The 18,605-nt window shown below is 44.3% G+C and overlaps 1 protein-coding gene across 1 annotated transcript in view; it reads right to left on the bottom strand.

Moving 5' to 3' along the window:
* Window positions 1–18,605, bottom strand: part of LOC311126039 (sperm-associated antigen 1-like) — a 45,656-nt gene that overhangs the window by 2,176 nt on the left and 24,875 nt on the right. The window contains exons 12-19 of the mRNA XM_084158470.1: window positions 18,332–18,431; window positions 16,310–16,462; window positions 15,608–15,765; window positions 11,133–11,274; window positions 4,772–4,898; window positions 4,253–4,411; window positions 2,164–2,583; window positions 42–193 (exon numbers count right to left, since the gene is read on the bottom strand). Of these exons, the coding sequence (XP_084014596.1) occupies window positions 65–193; window positions 2,164–2,583; window positions 4,253–4,411; window positions 4,772–4,898; window positions 11,133–11,274; window positions 15,608–15,765; window positions 16,310–16,462; window positions 18,332–18,431 (1,388 nt within the window). The 3' untranslated portion in view covers window positions 42–64. The remainder of the gene's footprint in view (window positions 1–41; window positions 194–2,163; window positions 2,584–4,252; window positions 4,412–4,771; window positions 4,899–11,132; window positions 11,275–15,607; window positions 15,766–16,309; window positions 16,463–18,331; window positions 18,432–18,605) is intronic.

Raw genomic sequence — 18,605 nt, 5'->3', positions numbered from 1 at the left:
ACTAGGGAATAGGGTGCCATTTGGGACAGACCCCAGCAGGCCAGACAGGGTCAGAGGTTAGAGGTCAGATGTACTTGTTGGCCAGGTTCTGCACATCGTTCTTACTGAAGGTATCGCTGTCCACAGCAGACAGACGGTCAAACAGCCGAGTCATCTGACCACGTTCACTCTTCTCTAGCAGCATCACAACTACCTGTTAATACACAGAGACGGGTTAACACAGCATCACAACTACCTGTTAATACACAGAGACGGGTTAACACAGCATCACAACTACCTGTTAATACACAGAGACGGGTTAACGCAGCATCACAACTACCTGTTAATACACAGAGACGGGTTAACACAGCATCACAACTACCTGTTAATACACAGAGACGGGTTAACACAGCGTCACAACTACCTGTTAATACACAGAGACGGGTTAACACAGCATCACAACTACCTGTTAATACACAGAGACGGGTTAACACAGCATCACAACTACCTGTTAATACACAGAGACGGGTTAACACAGCATCACAACTACCTGTTAATACACAGAGACGGGTTAACACAGCATCACAACTACCTGTTAATACACAGAGACGGGTTAACACAGCATCACAACTACCTGTTAATACACAGAGACGGGTTAACACAGCGTCACAACTACCTGTTAATACACAGAGACGGGTTAACACAGCGTCACAACTACCTGTTAATACACAGAGACGGGTTAACACAGCGTCACAACTACCTGTTAATACACAGAGACGGGTTAACACAGCGTCACAACTACCTGTTAATACACAGAGACGGGTTAATACAGCATCACAACTACCTGTTAATACACAGAGAGACGGGTTAACACAGCGTCACAACTACCTGTTAATACACAGAGAGACGGGTTAACACAGCGTCACAACTACCTGTTAATACACAGAGACGGGTTAACACAGCATCACAACTACCTGTTAATACACAGAGACGGGTTAACACAGCATCACAACTACTTGTTAATACACAGAGACGGGTTAACACAGCGTCCCAACTACCTGTTAATACACAGAGACGGGTTAACACAGCATCACAACTACCTGTTAATACACAGAGACGGGTTAACACAGCATCACAACTACCTGTTAATACACAGAGACGGGTTAACACAGCATCACAACTACCTGTTAATACACAGAGACGGGTTAACACAGCATCACAACTACCTGTTAATACACAGAGACGGGTTAACACAGCATCACAACTACCTGTTAATACACAGAGACGGGTTAACACAGCATCACAACTACCTGTTAATACACAGAGACGGGTTAACACAGCGTCCCAACTACCTGTTAATACACAGAGACGGGTTAACACAGCGTCCCAACTACCTGTTAATACACAGAGACGGGTTAACACAGCGTCCCAACTACCTGTTAATACACAGAGATGGGTTAACACAGCATCACAACTACCTGTTAATACACAGAGACGGGTTAACACAGCGTCCCAACTACCTGTTAATACACAGAGACGGGTTAACACAGCGTCACAACTACCTGTTAATACACAGAGACGGGTTAACACAGCATCACAACTACCTGTTAATACACAGAGACGGGTTAACACAGCGTCACAACTACCTGTTAATACACAGAGACGGGTTAACACAGCGTCACAACTACCTGTTAATACACAGAGACGGGTTAATACAGCATCACAACTACCTGTACAAACATACAGAGACACACAGTGGCCTTAAAAAATGTACCAAACTGTTCAATTGTACACTCTAATGCTGTTTCCCATGATTAGTATCAATAAACAATGCAACACAAGAGACACACAGGGGTCAAAACAGCAGCATCAGTCCTACTACCTGCAGCACAGAGAGACTGTTTACATTTACATTTACATTTTAGTCATTTAGCAGACGCTCTTATCCAGAGCGACTTACAGTTGTCTAGTTTAGCTAAAAGAATATCCAAAACACTGAACAAGAAGAAAAATATATTAATTATGGGATTCAAACAAACCACGATGCACCAACATCGCACTGCACTTGACTTGTAAAGGCAATTTTCCAGACGTTCACCAAGATCACATTCGCATAGATTACTTTTAAAAGGCAAGTGCAGCGCGATGTTGGTGCATTGTGGTTTGTTTGCCCCTAGATCTTACCGAGAACCTGTCAGCAGTATGTAGGTGGGTGAGGTGCTGGTAGACTAAGTTGGGGTCCTTCTGTAGGAGCTGTGTGTCCAGGGCCTGCATGATGAAGCTGACTGTGTGTCCATCCAGCTGGTTACTGAGGTAGACAGGCAGAGTCTCAGGGGGAACACAGCTCAGCAGCTCAGCACAGGCTGGGAGGTTGGACTGGGCCCGCGCTGCGTTCAGGGACTGGTTGAACTCATAGGAGTTAGAGGGCTGGAGGTTGATGGTTATTGCCTCCTCCTCCCCTCTTCCTCCTCCTCCTCCTCTACACTGGTTCTCTGGGGCTGGGGTTGATGTGGATGTTGTTGATGGTTCTTCTGTCTCTGTTTCTGCTGCTTTGGTCCTGTCTGGCTCTGCAGCCTGCCAGTCTTCCTCCTCAGTACCCTCAACCTGACGGAGGACAGGTAGACAGCTTGTGACCATCTAGACATCACTTTGTGGCCCCTAATTACATTAGCTATGTCCTTACCATAATTACATTAGCTATGTCCTTACCATAATTACATTAGCTGAGTCCTTACCATTATTACATTAGCTGTGTACTTACCATTATTACATTAGCTGTGTCCTTACCATTATTACATTAGCTGTGTCCTTACCATTATTACATTAGCTGTGTCCTTACCATTATTACATTAGCTGTGTCCTTACCATTATTACATTAGCTGTGTCCTTACCATTTTTACATTAGCTGTGTCCTTACCATTTTTACATTAGCTGTGTCCTTACCATTATTACATTAGCTGTGTCCTTACCATTATTACATTAGCTGTGTCCTTACCATAATTACATTAGCTGAGTCCTTACCATTATTACATTAGCTGTGTCCTTACCATTATTACATTAGCTGTGTCCTTACCATAATTACATTAGCTGAGTCCTTACCATTTTTACATTAGCTGTGTCCTTACCATAATTACATTAGCTGAGTCCTTACCATTATTACATTAGCTGTGTCCTTACCATTATTACATTAGCTGTGTCCTTACCATAATTACATTAGCTATGTCCTTACCATTATTACATTAGCTATGTCCTTACCATAATTACATTAGCTATGTCCTTACCATAATTACATTAGCTGTGTCCTTACCATAATTACATTAGCTGAGTCCTTACCATTATTACATTAGCTGTGTACTTACCATTATTACATTAGCTGTGTCCTTACCATTATTACATTAGCTGTGTCCTTACCATTATTACATTAGCTGTGTCCTTACCATTATTACATTAGCTGTGTCCTTACCATAATTACATTAGCTATGTCCTTACCATTATTACATTAGCTATGTCCTTACCATAATTACATTAGCTATGTCCTTACCATAATTACATTAGCTGTGTCCTTACCATAATTACATTAGCTGAGTCCTTACCATTATTACATTAGCTGTGTACTTACCATTATTACATTAGCTATGTCCTTACCATTATTACATTAGCTGTGTCCTTACCATTTTTACATTAGATGTGTCCTTACCATTATTACATTAGCTGTGTCCTTACCATTATTACATTAGCTGTGTCCTTACCATAATTACATTAGCTGTGTCCTTACCATTATTACATTAGCTATGTCCTTACCATTATTACATTAGCTGTGTCCTTACCATAATTACATTAGCTGTGTCCTTACCATAATTACATTAGCTGAGTCCTTACCATTATTACATTAGCTGTGTACTTACCATTATTACATTAGCTGTGTCCTTACCATTATTACATTAGCTGTGTCCTTACCATTATTACATTAGCTGTGTCCTTACCATTATTACATTAGCTGTGTCCTTACCATTATTACATTAGCTGTGTCCTTACATTATTACATTAGCTGTGTCCTTACCATTATTACATTAGCTACAGTTGAAGTCGGAAATTTACATACACCTTAGCCAAATACATTTAAACTCAGTTTTTCACAATTCCTGACATTTAATCCTAGTAAAAATTCTGTGTCTTAGGTCAGTTAGGATCACCACTTTATTTTAAGAATGTGAAATGTCCGAATTTCCTCCAGTGATGGGTATGGTAGTGTAGTGTGTATAGTATATTATACCTCAGTGATAGGTACAGTCCTCCTGGGGTTGCTAGGTGATCCCTGAGCCAGACTCTGTCTGAGCAGCAGAGTGACCTCCTCCAGCTCCTTCTCAGCCTCCGCTACGTTGGGATCCTGCTGTAACACCTCCTGCAGGTCAGAGCTGCACGCCAGGTAGTCCTGGGGACGGGGGCACAGTCACAGTCACACACACACACACGGACGGGCACACAGTCACACACACATATACGCACACAAACACACACACATACGCACGCACGGACGTGCACACACACACACACACACAGTCACACAGTCACACAGACACACACACACATATACGCACATACGCACGCACGGACGGGCACACAGTCACACACACGCACGCACGGACGGGCACACACATGCACACGGACACACATGCACAGAGGAAGAGATCAGGTAGTCACCCGTTTTAATGCCTGTCTACAAAGTAGTTAACCGAGATTAGCGGCCAAACCCACTAACTAGTCCTGTGAATCCCTGAACCCTGTCCCTCACCTTCAGGCCTTTATGGGCCAGGGCCCGCCTGTAGAAGGCCTTCTTATTGGCTGGCTCCAGCCTCAGGGCGGAGTCACAGTCCTGCTTGGCTTCAGCAAACATATCCAGCTTCAGGAAGCACAGTGCTCTGAGGACAGAATGTAATACAACAACAGTATTATAGTGCATCTCTATGGAGGCAGAATGTAATACAACAACAGTATTATAGTGCATCTCTATGGAGGCAGAATGTAATACAACAGTATTATAGTGCATCTCTATGGAGGCAGAATGTAATACAACAACAGCATTATAGTGCATCTCTATGGAGGCAGAATGTAATACAACAGTATTATAGTGCATCTCTATGGAGGCAGAATGTAATACAACAACAGTATTATAGTGCATCTCTATGGAGGCAGAATGTAATACAACAGTATTATAGTGCATCTCTATGGAGGCAGAATGTAATACAACAACAGTATTATAGTGCATCTCTATGGAGGCAGAATGTAATACAACAACAGTATTATAGTGCATCTCTATGGAGGCAGAATGTAATACAACAACAGTATTATAGTGCATCTCTATGGAGGCAGAATGTAATACAACAACAGTATTATAGTGCATCTCTATGGAGGCAGAATGTAATACAACAACAGTATTATAGTGCATCTCTATGGAGGCAGAATGTAATACAACAACAGCATTATAGTGCATCTCTATGGAGGCAGAATGTAATACAACAGTATTATAGTGCATCTCTATGGAGGCAGAATGTAATACAACAACAGTATTATAGTGCATCTCTATGGAGGCAGAATGTAATACAACAGTATTATAGTGCATCTCTATGGAGGCAGAATGTAATACAACAACAGTATTATAGTGCATCTCTATGGAGGCAGAATGTAATACAACAGTATTATAGTGCATCTCTATGGAGGCAGAATGTAATACAACAACAGTATTATAGTGCATCTCTATGGAGGCAGAATGTAATACAACAGTATTATAGTGCATCTCTATGGAGGCAGAATGTAATACAACAACAGTATTATAGTGCATCTCTATGGAGGCAGAATGTAATACAACAACAGTATTATAGTGCATCTCTATGGAGGCAGAATGTAATACAACAACAGTATTATAGTGCATCTCTATGGAGGCAGAATGTAATACAACAACAGTATTATAGTGCATCTCTATGGAGGCAGAATGTAATACAACAACAGTATTATAGTGCATCTCTATGGAGGCAGAATGTAATACAACAACAGTATTATAGTGCATCTCTATGGAGGCAGAATGTAATACAACAGTATTATAGTGCATCTCTATGGAGGCAGAATGTAATACAACAACAGTATTATAGTGCATCTCTATGGAGGCAGAATGTAATACAACAATATTATAGTGCATCTCTATGGAGGCAGAATGTAATACAACAACAGTATTATAGTGCATCTCTATGGAGGCAGAATGTAATACAACAGTATTATAGTGCATCTCTATGGAGGCAGAATGTAATACAACAACAGTATTATAGTGCATCTCTATGGAGGCAGAATGTAATACAACAGTATTATAGTGCATCTCTATGGAGGCAGAATGTAATACAACAACAGTATTATAGTGCATCTCTATGGAGGCAGAATGTAATACAACAGTATTATAGTGCATCTCTATGGAGGCAGAATGTAATACAACAACAGTATTATAGTGCATCTCTATGGAGGCAGAATGTAATACAACAACAGTATTATAGTGCATCTCTATGGAGGCAGAATGTAATACAACAACAGTATTATAGTGCATCTCTATGGAGGCAGAATGTAATACAACAGTATTATAGTGCATCTCTATGGAGGCAGAATGTAATACAACAACAGTATTATAGTGCATCTCTATGGAGGCAGAATGTAATACAACAACAGTATTATAGTGCATCTCTATGGAGGCAGAATGTAATACAACAGTATTATAGTGCATCTCTATGGAGGCAGAATGTAATACAACAGTATTATAGTGCATCTCTATGGAGGCAGAATGTAATACAACAACAGTATTATAGTGCATCTCTATGGAGGCAGAATGTAATACAACAACAGTATTATAGTGCATCTCTATGGAGGCAGAATGTAATACAACAACAGTATTATAGTGCATCTCTATGGAGGCAGAATGTAATACAACAGTATTATAGTGCATCTCTATGGAGGCAGAATGTAATACAACAACAGTATTATAGTGCATCTCTATGGAGGCAGAATGTAATACAACAATATTATAGTGCATCTCTATGGAGGCAGAATGTAATACAACAACAGTATTATAGTGCATCTCTATGGAGGCAGAATGTAATACAACAACAGTATTATAGTGCATCTCTATGGAGGCAGAATGTAATACAACAATATTATAGTGCATCTCTATGGTTCTGGAGGAGAACAGAACACTGTTCTTCAACATTGCCAAACACAGCTCATACAATCAGCCTCTCTTGTATCTTCTGTCACCACAGACATCCTTGCACCAAGACAGCTGCAGTGTTTTAATATTGATAACCCTGTAATTTCTGTCCTAATCTACACTCCCTAAGGCCATGTGTGTGTTGTAAGGCTGGCCTTTAGTTGTTCACAATGATGTGGTTGTGGTGTGTGTACTGTGACTGCATGTACACACACAGGTCTTTATGCAGAACAGGACATGAACACAAAGGTAGGGTGCAGTGAGTCATGTCAGTGTGGACAGCCCTTTCCTCTCTACGGTACAGTACACTCTGTCAACACTGACAACACTACTCCACCTGCTGTTGTTGAGGGGAGAAATAGAACAGGGTCACATTCATTAGTGCACACCGTAGCAAAACGTTACAGTCCGTTTCTTCCATTCGGTGCCTAATGAATAGGACCCAGGTTTCCCATCCCAGGAGAGCCCAGAGGAGAGTTGCTGCATGTCTTTCTAGGACAACGTCCTCTACCCTGTTCTGTGCTACACAGTGTGTCTATAATTAGGCTCTTCTGGTAAAAGGGAAAGCACAGTAGAGAGAGAGAGAGAGAGAGAGAGAGAGCCTGCTCTTTCTATTTCCACACTACAGAAACAATACACCTGATTAGTCTGACTGGAATTACTGACCTCATGACAGACTGGCTGGGGTTAGAGCAGACTGGCTGGGGTTAGAGCAGACTGGCTGGGGTTAGAGCAGACTGGCTGGGGTTAGAGCAGACTGGCTGGGGTTAGAGCAGACTGACTGGGGTTAGAGCAGACTGGCTGGGGTTAGAGCAGACTGGCTGGGGTTAGAGCAGACTGGCTGGGGTTAGAGCAGACTGGCTGGGGTTAGAGCAGACTGGCTGGGGTTAGAGCAGACTGGCTGGGGTTAGAGCAGACTGGCTGGGGTTAGAGCAGACTGGCTGGGGTTAGAGCAGACTGGCTGGGGTTAGAGCAGACTGGCTGGGGTTAGAGCAGACTGGCTGGGGTTAGAGCAGACTGGCTGGGGTTAGAGCAGACTGGCTGGGGTTAGAGCAGACTGGCTGGGGCTAGAGCAGACTGGCTGGGGTTAGAGCAGACTGGCTGGGGTTAGAGCAGACTGGCTGGGGCTAGAGCAGACTGGCTGGGGTTAGAGCAGACTGGCTGGGGCTAGAGCAGACTGGCTGGGGTTAAAGCAGACTGGCTGGGGCTAGAGCAGACTGGCTGGGGTTAGAGCAGACTGGCTGGGGCTAGAGCAGACTGGCTGGGGCTAGAGCAGACTGGCTGGGGTTAGAGCAGACTGGCTGGGGCTAGAGCAGACTGGCTGGGGTTAGAGCAGACTGGCTGGGGTTAGAGCAGACTGGCTGGGGCTAGAGCAGACTGGCTGGGGTTAGAGCAGACTGGCTGGGGTTAGAGCATTCACTGGAAGGCTGGGGTTAGATTCTAGAACTGCTGGGGTTAGAACATTCACGGTCCATAGCAGGCTGGGGTTAGAACATTCAAACCATATGTAGCAGAGGTGATTTGAAATCACACTCTCGTGATGAAAATATCGCCCCTCAGACCACACAGATATCCTCTTTGTCTAATGGTTGAGACATTGACTTGGGGAGTGGGAGACCAGGGCTCTTTTCCCACTGGTTACACATACAGTGCATTCGGAAATATTCAGACCCCTTCCCTTTTTCCACATTGTGCTACATTACAGCCTTATTCAAATATTGATTAAATAAAAAACATTTCCTCATCAATCTACACACAATACCCCATAACGCAAAAACAGGTTTTTAGAAATTATTGCACATTTATAAAAAATAAAAAACTGAAATACCTTTTATTTATAGAAGTATTCAGACCCTTTGCTATGAGACTCGAAATTGAGCTCAGGTGCATCCTGTTTCCATTGATCATCGTTGAGATGTTTCTATAACTTGATTGGATTCCACCTATGGTAAATTCAATTGATTGGACATAATTTGGAAAGGCACACACCTGTCTTTATAAGGTCACACAGTTGACAGTGCATGTCAGAGCAAAAACCAAGTCATGAGGTCAAAGGAATTGTCCGTAGAGCTCCGAGACAGGATTGTGTCGAGGCACAGATCTGGGGAAGGGTACCAAAACATTTCTGCAGCATTGAAGGTCCCCAAGAACACATTGGCTTCCTTCATTCTTAAATGAAAGAAGTTTGGAACTACCAAGACTCTTCCTAGGGCTGGCCGCCCGCCAAACTGAACAATCGAGGGAGAAGGGCCTTGGTCAGGGAGGTGACCAACATTTACATTTGAGTCATTTAGCAGACGCTCTTATCCAGAGCGACTTACAGTTAGTGAGTGCATACATTTTCATACTGGGCCCCAGTGGGAAACGAACCCACAACCTTGGCGTTGCAAGCGCCATGCTCTACCTACCAACTGAGCTACAGGGGACTCAATGGCACACTTTAAGATTTAGCCTCTGGTCCAATGTCCACACTAGCATACTTATTGTGGTATTAGCAATGTATTGGGTATTCATTCTAAGTGGACATTGGAAGTTGACCTTAGTCTAACTCTAGTGCTGAGGAGCTGCAGGGTGTGCCGGCTTTTGTTCCAATTCAGCACAAAAAAAGAGTTTCTCAATATGCATACTACAATGCTCCACACTCTCATGCTCCGAGTGCATTCTCCGAGGACGTTCTCTTGAATACGTTCTTGTGTGGAGAACGCAGAAAACATTACATTGATTTCAAGATATGTTGCGTCATTTTTTTTACGTGGTTGAGTCATATTTCTTTGCATACCTTCCGTTGAAGCCTGCAACGATGCATGCTTCAAAATATGTACAAACGGAGTGCGCATTTGATAAGTGCACTCCGTGCTCTGTTTCGCATACTTTGATTTGGACTCGTACTCCGACCCTCCCGTGCTCCAATTTGCGTGCTCCGAGGAAGGTAGTATGCATTTTGAGAAACACCCCATGACTCAGACCATGGTCAGTTTAGAGTACACCCCATGGTCACTCTGACAGAGCTCCAGAGTTCCTCTGTGGAGATGGGAGAACCTTCTAGGAGGACAAGCATCTCTGCAGCACTCCACCAATCAGGCCTTTATGGTTGAGAGGCCAGACGGAAGTCACTCCTCAGTAAAAGGCACATGACAGCCCCAAAAGGCACCAAAAGGACTCTCAGACCATGAGAAACAAGATTCTCTGGTCAGATGAAACCAAGATTGAACTCTTTGGCCTGAATGCCAAGCGTCACGTCTGAAGGAAACCTGGCGCCATCCCTACGGTGAAGCATGGTGGTGGCAGCATCATGCTGTGGGGATGTTTTTCAGCGGCAGGGACTGGGAGACAAGTCAGGATCGAGGGAAAGATGAATGGAGCAAAGTACAGATAGATCCTTGATGAAAACCTGCTCCAGAGCGCTCAGGACCTCAGACTGGGGCGAAGGTTCACTTTCAAACAGGACAACGACCCTAAGCACACAGCCAAGACAATGCAGGAGTGGCTTCAGGACAAGACTCTGAATGTCCTTGAGTGGCCCAGCCAAAGCCCAGACTTGAACCCGATCGAACATCTCTGGAGAGACCTGAAAATAGCTGTGCAAAAATGGGAGAAACTCCCCAAATACAAGTGTGCCAAGCGTGTAGGGTCATACCCAAGAAGACTCAAGGCTGTAATCGCTGCCAAAGGTGCTTCAACAAAGTACTGAGTAAAGGGTCTGAATACTTATGTAAATGTGATATTTCCGTTTTTAAAATGTCTAAAAACCTGTTTTTGCTTTGTCATTGTCAACACACAATTTAATAACTTTTAGAATAAGGCTGTAACGTAACAAAATGTGGAAAAAGTCAAGGGGTCTGAATACTTTCTGAATGCGCTGTACATTACTGTTCATGTTAGGGTGAAGTAGACACGGCCAGGTCCTTACCTGTTGGTGTAGATGGGACATTCCTCTGGCTTCAGCTTCAGGCATTCACTGTACGTCCTTACAGCCTCCTGGAACTGGCCTTTCTTCACAAACTCATTTCCTTCTTGTTTCAGTGAATTGAAACAAACTTCTGCTTTTCTAGCTGCAGAGAAATTGAAGAAATGATGTTGGTTGAGTAAATGTGTAACATCGCACTGAGTAACTTGCCCCAAAATTATATTTTTGTAAGAATCGTATTTCACAAAAATAAGTGAGTGTGGTAATTTTGTCCTTAAAATCCAGGTCAGATGTTACTATGGTATACTGAAGTATAATTACAAGCATTCCATAAGTGTCAAAGGCTTTTATTGACAATTACATTAAGTTTATGCAAAGAGTCAATATTTGCAGTGTTGACCCTTCTTTTTCAAGACCTCTGCAATTTGCCCTGGCATGCTGTCAATTAACTTATGGGCCACATCCTGACTGATGGCAGCCAATTCTTGCATGCTTGGGCAGATTGCAGAATTTGTGGGTTTTTGTTTGTCCACCCGCCTCTTGAGGATCGACCACAAGTTCTCAATGGGATTAAGGTCTGGGGAGTTTCCTGGCCATGGACCCAAAATGTCGATGTTTTGTTCCCCGAGCCACTTAGTCATCACTTTTGCCTTATGGCAAGGTGCTCCATCATGCTGGAAAAGGCATTGGTCGTCACCAAACTGTTCTTGGATGTTTGGGAGAAGTTGCTCTCGGAGGATGTGTTGGTACCATTCTTTATTCATGGCTGTGTTCTTAGGCAAAATTGTGAGTGAGCCCACTCCCTTGGCTGAGAAGCAACCCCACACATGAATGGTCTCAGGATGCTTTACTGTTGGCATGACACAGGACTGATGGTAGCGCTCACCTTGTCTTCTCCGGACAAGGTGTTTTCCGGATACCCCAAACAATCGGAAAGGGGATTCATCAGAGAAAATGACTTTACCCGAGTCCTCAGCAGTCCAATCCCTGTACCTTTTGCAGAATATCAGTCTGTCCCTGATGTTTTTCCTGGAGAGAAGTGGCTTCTTTGCTGCCCTTCTTGACACCAGGCCATCCTCCAAAAGTATTCGCCTCACTGTGCGTGCAGATTCACTTGCACCTGCCTGCTGCCATTCCTGAGCAAGCTCTGCACTGGTGGTGCCCCGATCCCGCAGATGAATCAACTTTAGGAGACGGTCCTGGCGCTTTCTGGACTTTCTTGGGCGCCCTGACACCTTCTTCACAACAATTGAACCCCTCTTCTTGAAGTTCTTGATGATCCGATAAATTGTTGATTTAGGTGCAATCTTACTAGCAGCAATATCCTTGCCTGTGAAGCCCTTTTTGTGCAAAGCAATGATGACGGCACATGTTTCCTTGCAGGTAACCATGGTTAACAGAGGAAGAACGATGATTTCAAGCACCACCCTCCTTTTAAAGCTTCCAGTCTGTTACTCTAACTCAATCAGCATGACAGAGCAGCCTTGTCCTCGTCAACACTCTCACCTGTGTTAACAAGAGAATCACTGATATGATGGCAGTTGGTCCTTTTGTGGCAGGGCTGAAATGCAGTGGAATTTTTTTTGGGGGATTAAGTTTATTTTCATGGCAAAGAGGGACTTTGCAATTCATCTGATCACTCTTCATGACATTCTGGAGTATATGCAAATTGCCATCATCAAAACTGAGGCAGTAGACTTCGTGAAAATTAGTATTTGTGTCATTCTCAAAATGTTTGACCACGACTGTAGTCACCTCCAGTACTCAAGCAGACAGTATCTCTCCTCTCTCTGTTCCACTAGTCACCTCCAGTACTCCAGCAGACAGTATCTCTCCTCTGTCTCTGCTGCAGTAATACCCTCCAGTACTCCAGCAGACAGTATCTCTCTTCTCTCTGTTCCACTAGTCACCTCCAGTACTCCAGCAGACAGTATCTCTCCTCTCTCTGTTCCACTAGTCACCTCCAGTACTCCAGCAGACAGTATCTCTCCTCTCTCTGTTCCACTAGTCACCTCCAGTACTCCAGCAGACAGTATCTCTCCTCTGTCTCTGCTGCAGTAATACCCTCCAGTACTCCAGCAGACAGTTTCTCTCTTCTCTCTGTTCCACTAGTCACCTCCAGTACTCCAGCAGACAGTATCTCTCCTCTCTCTGTTCCACTAGTCACCTCCAGTACTCCAGCAGACAGTATCTCTCCTCTCTCTGTTCCACTAGTCACCTCCAGTACTCCAGCAGACAGTATATCTCCTCTCTCTGTTCCACTAGTCACCTCTAGTACTCCAGCAGACAGTATCTCTTCTCTCTCTGCTGCAGTAGACTATATGACCGTTGAAGGTCACAGCAGAAAGAGGTTGAGTAATGATGATGATGCTGGCTGCACACGGCCAATAGAACAACACCCTATCCCCTATTGGACTGCGTTTAACCCTGGGCTCTGGCCAAAGGTAGTGCACTGTATAGGGAATAGGGTGCTATAGGCTCTGGTCAGAATTAGTGAACAACATAGGGAGTAGGGGGTCATTTTGGACTGAGTGTAATCTCTTGTGACAGATGAAACAGCTGGTCAGCGTACAGATTAGGTTCTGGGTGACTACACTCTTAGAAAGAAAGGTGCTATCTACAACCTAAAAGAGTTCTTCAGCTGTCCCCATAGGAGAACCCTTTGAAGAACCCTGTTTGGTTCCAGATACAGTGAGGGGGAAAAAGTATTTGATCCCCTGCTGATTTTGTACGTTTGCCCACTGACAAAGACATGATCAGTCTATAATTTTAATGGTAGGTTTATTTGAACAGTGAGAAACAGAATAACAACAAAAAAATCCCAAAAAAATGCATGTAAAAAATGTTATAAATTGATTTGCATTTTACTGAGGGAAATAAGTATTTGACCCCTCTGCAAAACATGACTTAGTACTTGGTGGCAAAACCCTTGTTGGCAATCAGAGCTCAGACGTTTCTTGTAGTTGGCCACCAGGTTTGCACACATCTCGGGTTTGTTCCACTCCTCTTTGCAGATCTTCTCCAAGTCATTAAGGTTTCGAGGCTGACGTTTGGCAACTCGAACCTTCAGCTCCCTCCACAGATTTTCTATGGGATTAAGGTCTGGAGACTGGCTAGGCCATTCCAGGACCTTAATGTGCTTCTTCTTGAGCCACTCCTTTGTTGCCTTGGCCGTGTGTTTTGGGTCATTGTCATGCTGGAATACCCATCCACAACCTATTTTCAATGCCCTGGCTGAGGAAAGGAGGTTCTCACCCAAGATTTGACGGTACATGGCCCCGTCCATCGTCCCTTTGATGCGGTGAAGTTGTCCTGTCCCCTTAGCAGAAAAACACCCCCAAAGCATAATGTTTCACCTCCATGTTTGACGGTGGGGATGGTGTTCTTGGGGTCATAGGCAGCATTCCTCCTCCTCCAAACACGGCGAGTTGAGTTGATGCCAAAGAGCTCGATTTTGGTCTCATCTGACCACAACACTTTCACCCAGTTCTCCTCTGAATCATTCAGATGTTCATTGGCAAACTTCAGACGGCCCTGTATATGTGCTTTCTTGAGCAGGGGGACCTTGCGGGCGCTGCAGGATTTCAGTCCTTCACGGCGTAGTGTGTTACCAATTGTTTTCTTGGTGACTATGGTCCCAGCTGCCTTGAGATCATTGACAAGATCCTCCCGTGTAGTTCTGGGCTGATTCCTCACCGTTCTCATGATCAATGCAACTCCATGAGGTGAGACCTTGCATGGAGCCCCAGGCCGAGGGAGATTGACAGTTATTTTGTGTTTCTTCCATTTGCGAATAATCGCACCAACTGTTGTCACCTTCTCACCAAGCTGCTTGGCGATGGTCTTGTAGCCCATTCCAGCCTTGTGTAGGTCTACAATCTTGTCCCTGACATCCTTGGAGAGCTCTTTGGTCTTGGCCATGGTGGAGAGTTTGGAATCTGATTGATTGATTGCTTCTGTGGACAGGTGTCTTTTATACAGGTAACAAACTGAGATTAGGAGCACTCCCTTTAAGAGTGTGCTCCTAATCTCAGCTCGTTACCTGTATAAAAGACACCTGGGAGCCAGAAATCTTTCTGATTGAGAGGGGGTCAAATACTTATTTCCCTCATTAAAATGCAAATCAATTTATAACATTTTTGACATGCGTTTTTCTGGATTTTTTTGTTGTTATTCTGTCTCTCACTGTTCAAATAAACCTACCATTAAAATTATAGACTGATCATTTCTTTGTCAGTGGGCAAACGTACAAAATCAGCAGGGGATCAAATACTTTTTTCCCTCATTGTAGAACCCTATTGGGTTCCATGTAGAACCCTTTCCCCCAGAGGGTTCTACATGGAACCCAAAAGAGTTCTACCTGGAACCAAAAATGGTTCTACCTGGAACCAAAAAGGGTTCTCCTATGGGGACAGCCAAAGAACCCTTTTGGAATCCTTTTCTCTAAGAGTGTACATTAGACTGAGTGAGACCCCTACCTGCGTGGTGCTTGGCCTTCTCTGCTCTGGCCTGTAGGACCTCAGCGCTGGGCGGTTCCTCCCTGCGGTGCTGCTGAGCTGATAGTGGGACCAGAGGGATCTCAGGTAGTTTCTCTCTCCACTGCTCTCCATCCTGCTCTATCAGCAACCGCGTGATTCTGGAGGAACCAGACATACAGAGACACACAGACGCACATTCACACACACAGACGTACGCATGTACACACACACACACACACACACAGGTGCACACACACACACACACACATACGTACGCATGTACACACACACACAAACGCACGCAGGCACACACACACACACACACACACACAGACGTACGTAAATACACACACACAGACCTTGTTATCCTCCCTCCTATCCTCTATTATGTAAGCGCAGGACGTGTGTGTGAGGGTATAAATAGCGTGTAGCTGCAGTAGCTGGAGGACAGCAGGTCATTCTGTCCTGCTGCTAATCAGAAGACTGACGTCTGAGCTGGCTAATTAGAGTCTACAGTAAAGGGGCCTTTCAAACAACTCTCAATCACTTCACATGGTTGTTACTGTAGGGTGGCAAAATTATGTTAACTTTCTAGAAATCCTGATCCCAGGAATCCTCCAACTGGGATTTCTGGAAAACCTGGGAATTTGGGGAAAGTTCAAGGAATTTTGCAACCCTAATGATGGGGGTGGAGTAGTTTACCTGTTGACACTGTCGTGTGCAGCCTGCACACTGATATCTATCTGTAGCACGGTTTTGTAATCCACATAGGCTTGTCGGTAACGCTCCATAGTCTCATAAGCCATGGCTCTGCGTAGGAGGGGCTTGAGGGAGAACGGCTGCAGCTCCAAGGACCTGCAGGTAGAAATAGAATAAGACAGAGGACGGGAAGGGATCAAGCCCTGCATACACCTACTGTACAGTACCTAGCATGTACAGTACAGTATCAAGCCTGCAGGTTGTGGTTGGTGTTTGAGGAGGGAGGGGTCAAGCCTGCAGGTTGTGGTTGGTGTTTGAGGAGGGAGGGGTCAAGCCTGCAGGTTGTGGTTGGTGTTTGAGGAGGGAGGGGTCAAGCCTGCAGGTTGTGGTTGGTGTTTGAGGAGGGAGGGGTCAAGCCTGCAGGTTGTGGTTGGTGTTTGAGGAGGGAGGGGTCAAGCCTGCAGGTTGTGGTTGGTGTTTGAGGAGGGAGGGGTCAAGCCTGCAGGTTGTGGTTGGTGTTTGAGGAGGGAGGGGTCAAGCCTGCAGGTTGTGGTTGGTGTTTGAGGAGGGAGGGGTCAAGCCTGCAGGTTGTGGTTGGTGTTTGAGGAGGGAGGGGTCAAGCCTGCAGGTTGTGGTTGGTGTTTGAGGATCAGTAAAGATTCTGCTCTCCTTTTTTCTTCTGCCTCCTAAGAACTTCAACCAAACCTCCTCTATGGTTTTGCAGTGGTGTGTCAAGAGTGTGCAAAGCTGTCATCAAAGCAAAGGGTGGCTATTTTGAAGAATCTCAAATATAAAATATATTTTGATTTGTTTAACACTTTTTTGGTTACTACATGATTATGTGTTATTTCATAGTTTTTATGTATTCACTATTATTCTACAATGTAGAAAATAGTAAAAATAAAGAAAAACCCTGGAAAGAGTAGGTGTGTCCAAACTTTTGACTGGTACTGTAAATGTAAAGATTATAAACACACCCAGGGCGGCAGGTAGCTTAGTGGTTAAGAGCGTTGGGCCAGTAATCGAAAGGTCACTGGTTCGAATCCCAGAGCCGAATAGGTGAAAAATCTGTCGATGTGCCCTTGAGCAAGGCACTTAACCCTAATTGGTCCTGTAAGTCGCTCTGGATAAGAGCGTCTGCTAAATGACTAAAATGTAAATGTAAACCACTTCTCAATCAAACAGGCAAGAGTCAAGTGCTCTTGTGATAGGTCACGGCCTTAAACAAAAATTCATTTGACATTTTCTTTAATGATTGATAGAAAATAAACATGTCTAAGGAGATGTTATCCAAAATGTTTAACTGGGTCTCAAAAGCCTCTTTTAAATCACAAGCTAAATCTTCCCTAGAAAATGTGTGAGAGAATAGTGCAAGTATCAACATGAATCAAATCTAACCCCTGACAATGAACCCTAACATGGATGTCTACAACCTGGCTTCTATAACCCAGTAGTGATGTGTACTCTGATCTCTGAGGCCTACTCTGCTCACAGCACAGGGCTTCTATAACCCAGTAGTGATGTGTACTCTGATCTCTGAGGCCTACTCTGCTCACAGCACAGGGCCTATTTACATTTCTCCTATTGAGGCCAGTGAGTTCAAACGTATTCAAACTAGGTACTAGTATCTGTCTGTAGTGCAGGCCTAGTTAGTTACCACAAGCCCTCCCTCTTCCACTCAGCCACAGTTTGACCTACTGAAGGGCTCTTGTGGTAGAGTCTATTGAGTGATTATAGAGGGATGATGAGAGCTGATGATTGGCTAGATCCACTGGATCCAGATGTGACAGGGAGGGGTATACTGTTTAATCTCTGCTGTAATTACTGACTCTCTCTGTCCCTTTTCACTAAGGATGTGTCCCAAATGTCACCGTATCCCTACTGTTGGCCAGTGCACTATAATTGGAATAAGGTTCCATTAGGGACAGAGGCTAAGAAGGACTGTTTTGGAAGTTGTTGGTTGTGCTTTAAATAAAACCTCATCTATATAATAATGTAGGTAGAGTTGTTGAGGGAGTGTCTCACCTGGTGCAGTCCTGTATACATTCAGAGCTGTTTCCATCTTTCAGGTAGCAGGCAGCTCTGTTAGAGTAGAGAACACACAGGTCCTCAGGACTGTCCATCCCTGTGAACCAGACACAGAGACAAACGTTATTACACAGGTCCTCAGGACTGTCCCTCCCTGTGAACCAGACACAGAGACAAACGTTATTACACAGGTCCTCAGGACTGTCCCTCCCTGTGAACCAGACACAGAGACAAACGTTATTACACAGGTCCTCAGGACTGTCCCTCCCTG

The sequence above is a fragment of the Coregonus lavaretus genome, assembly GCF_964263955.1.
Source record: "Coregonus lavaretus genome assembly, chromosome: 3".
Taxonomy (NCBI): Eukaryota; Metazoa; Chordata; class Actinopteri; order Salmoniformes; family Salmonidae; genus Coregonus; species Coregonus lavaretus.
Note: the sequence above shows the minus strand (reverse complement) of the source record. Positions and strands in the feature narration are given on the sequence as shown.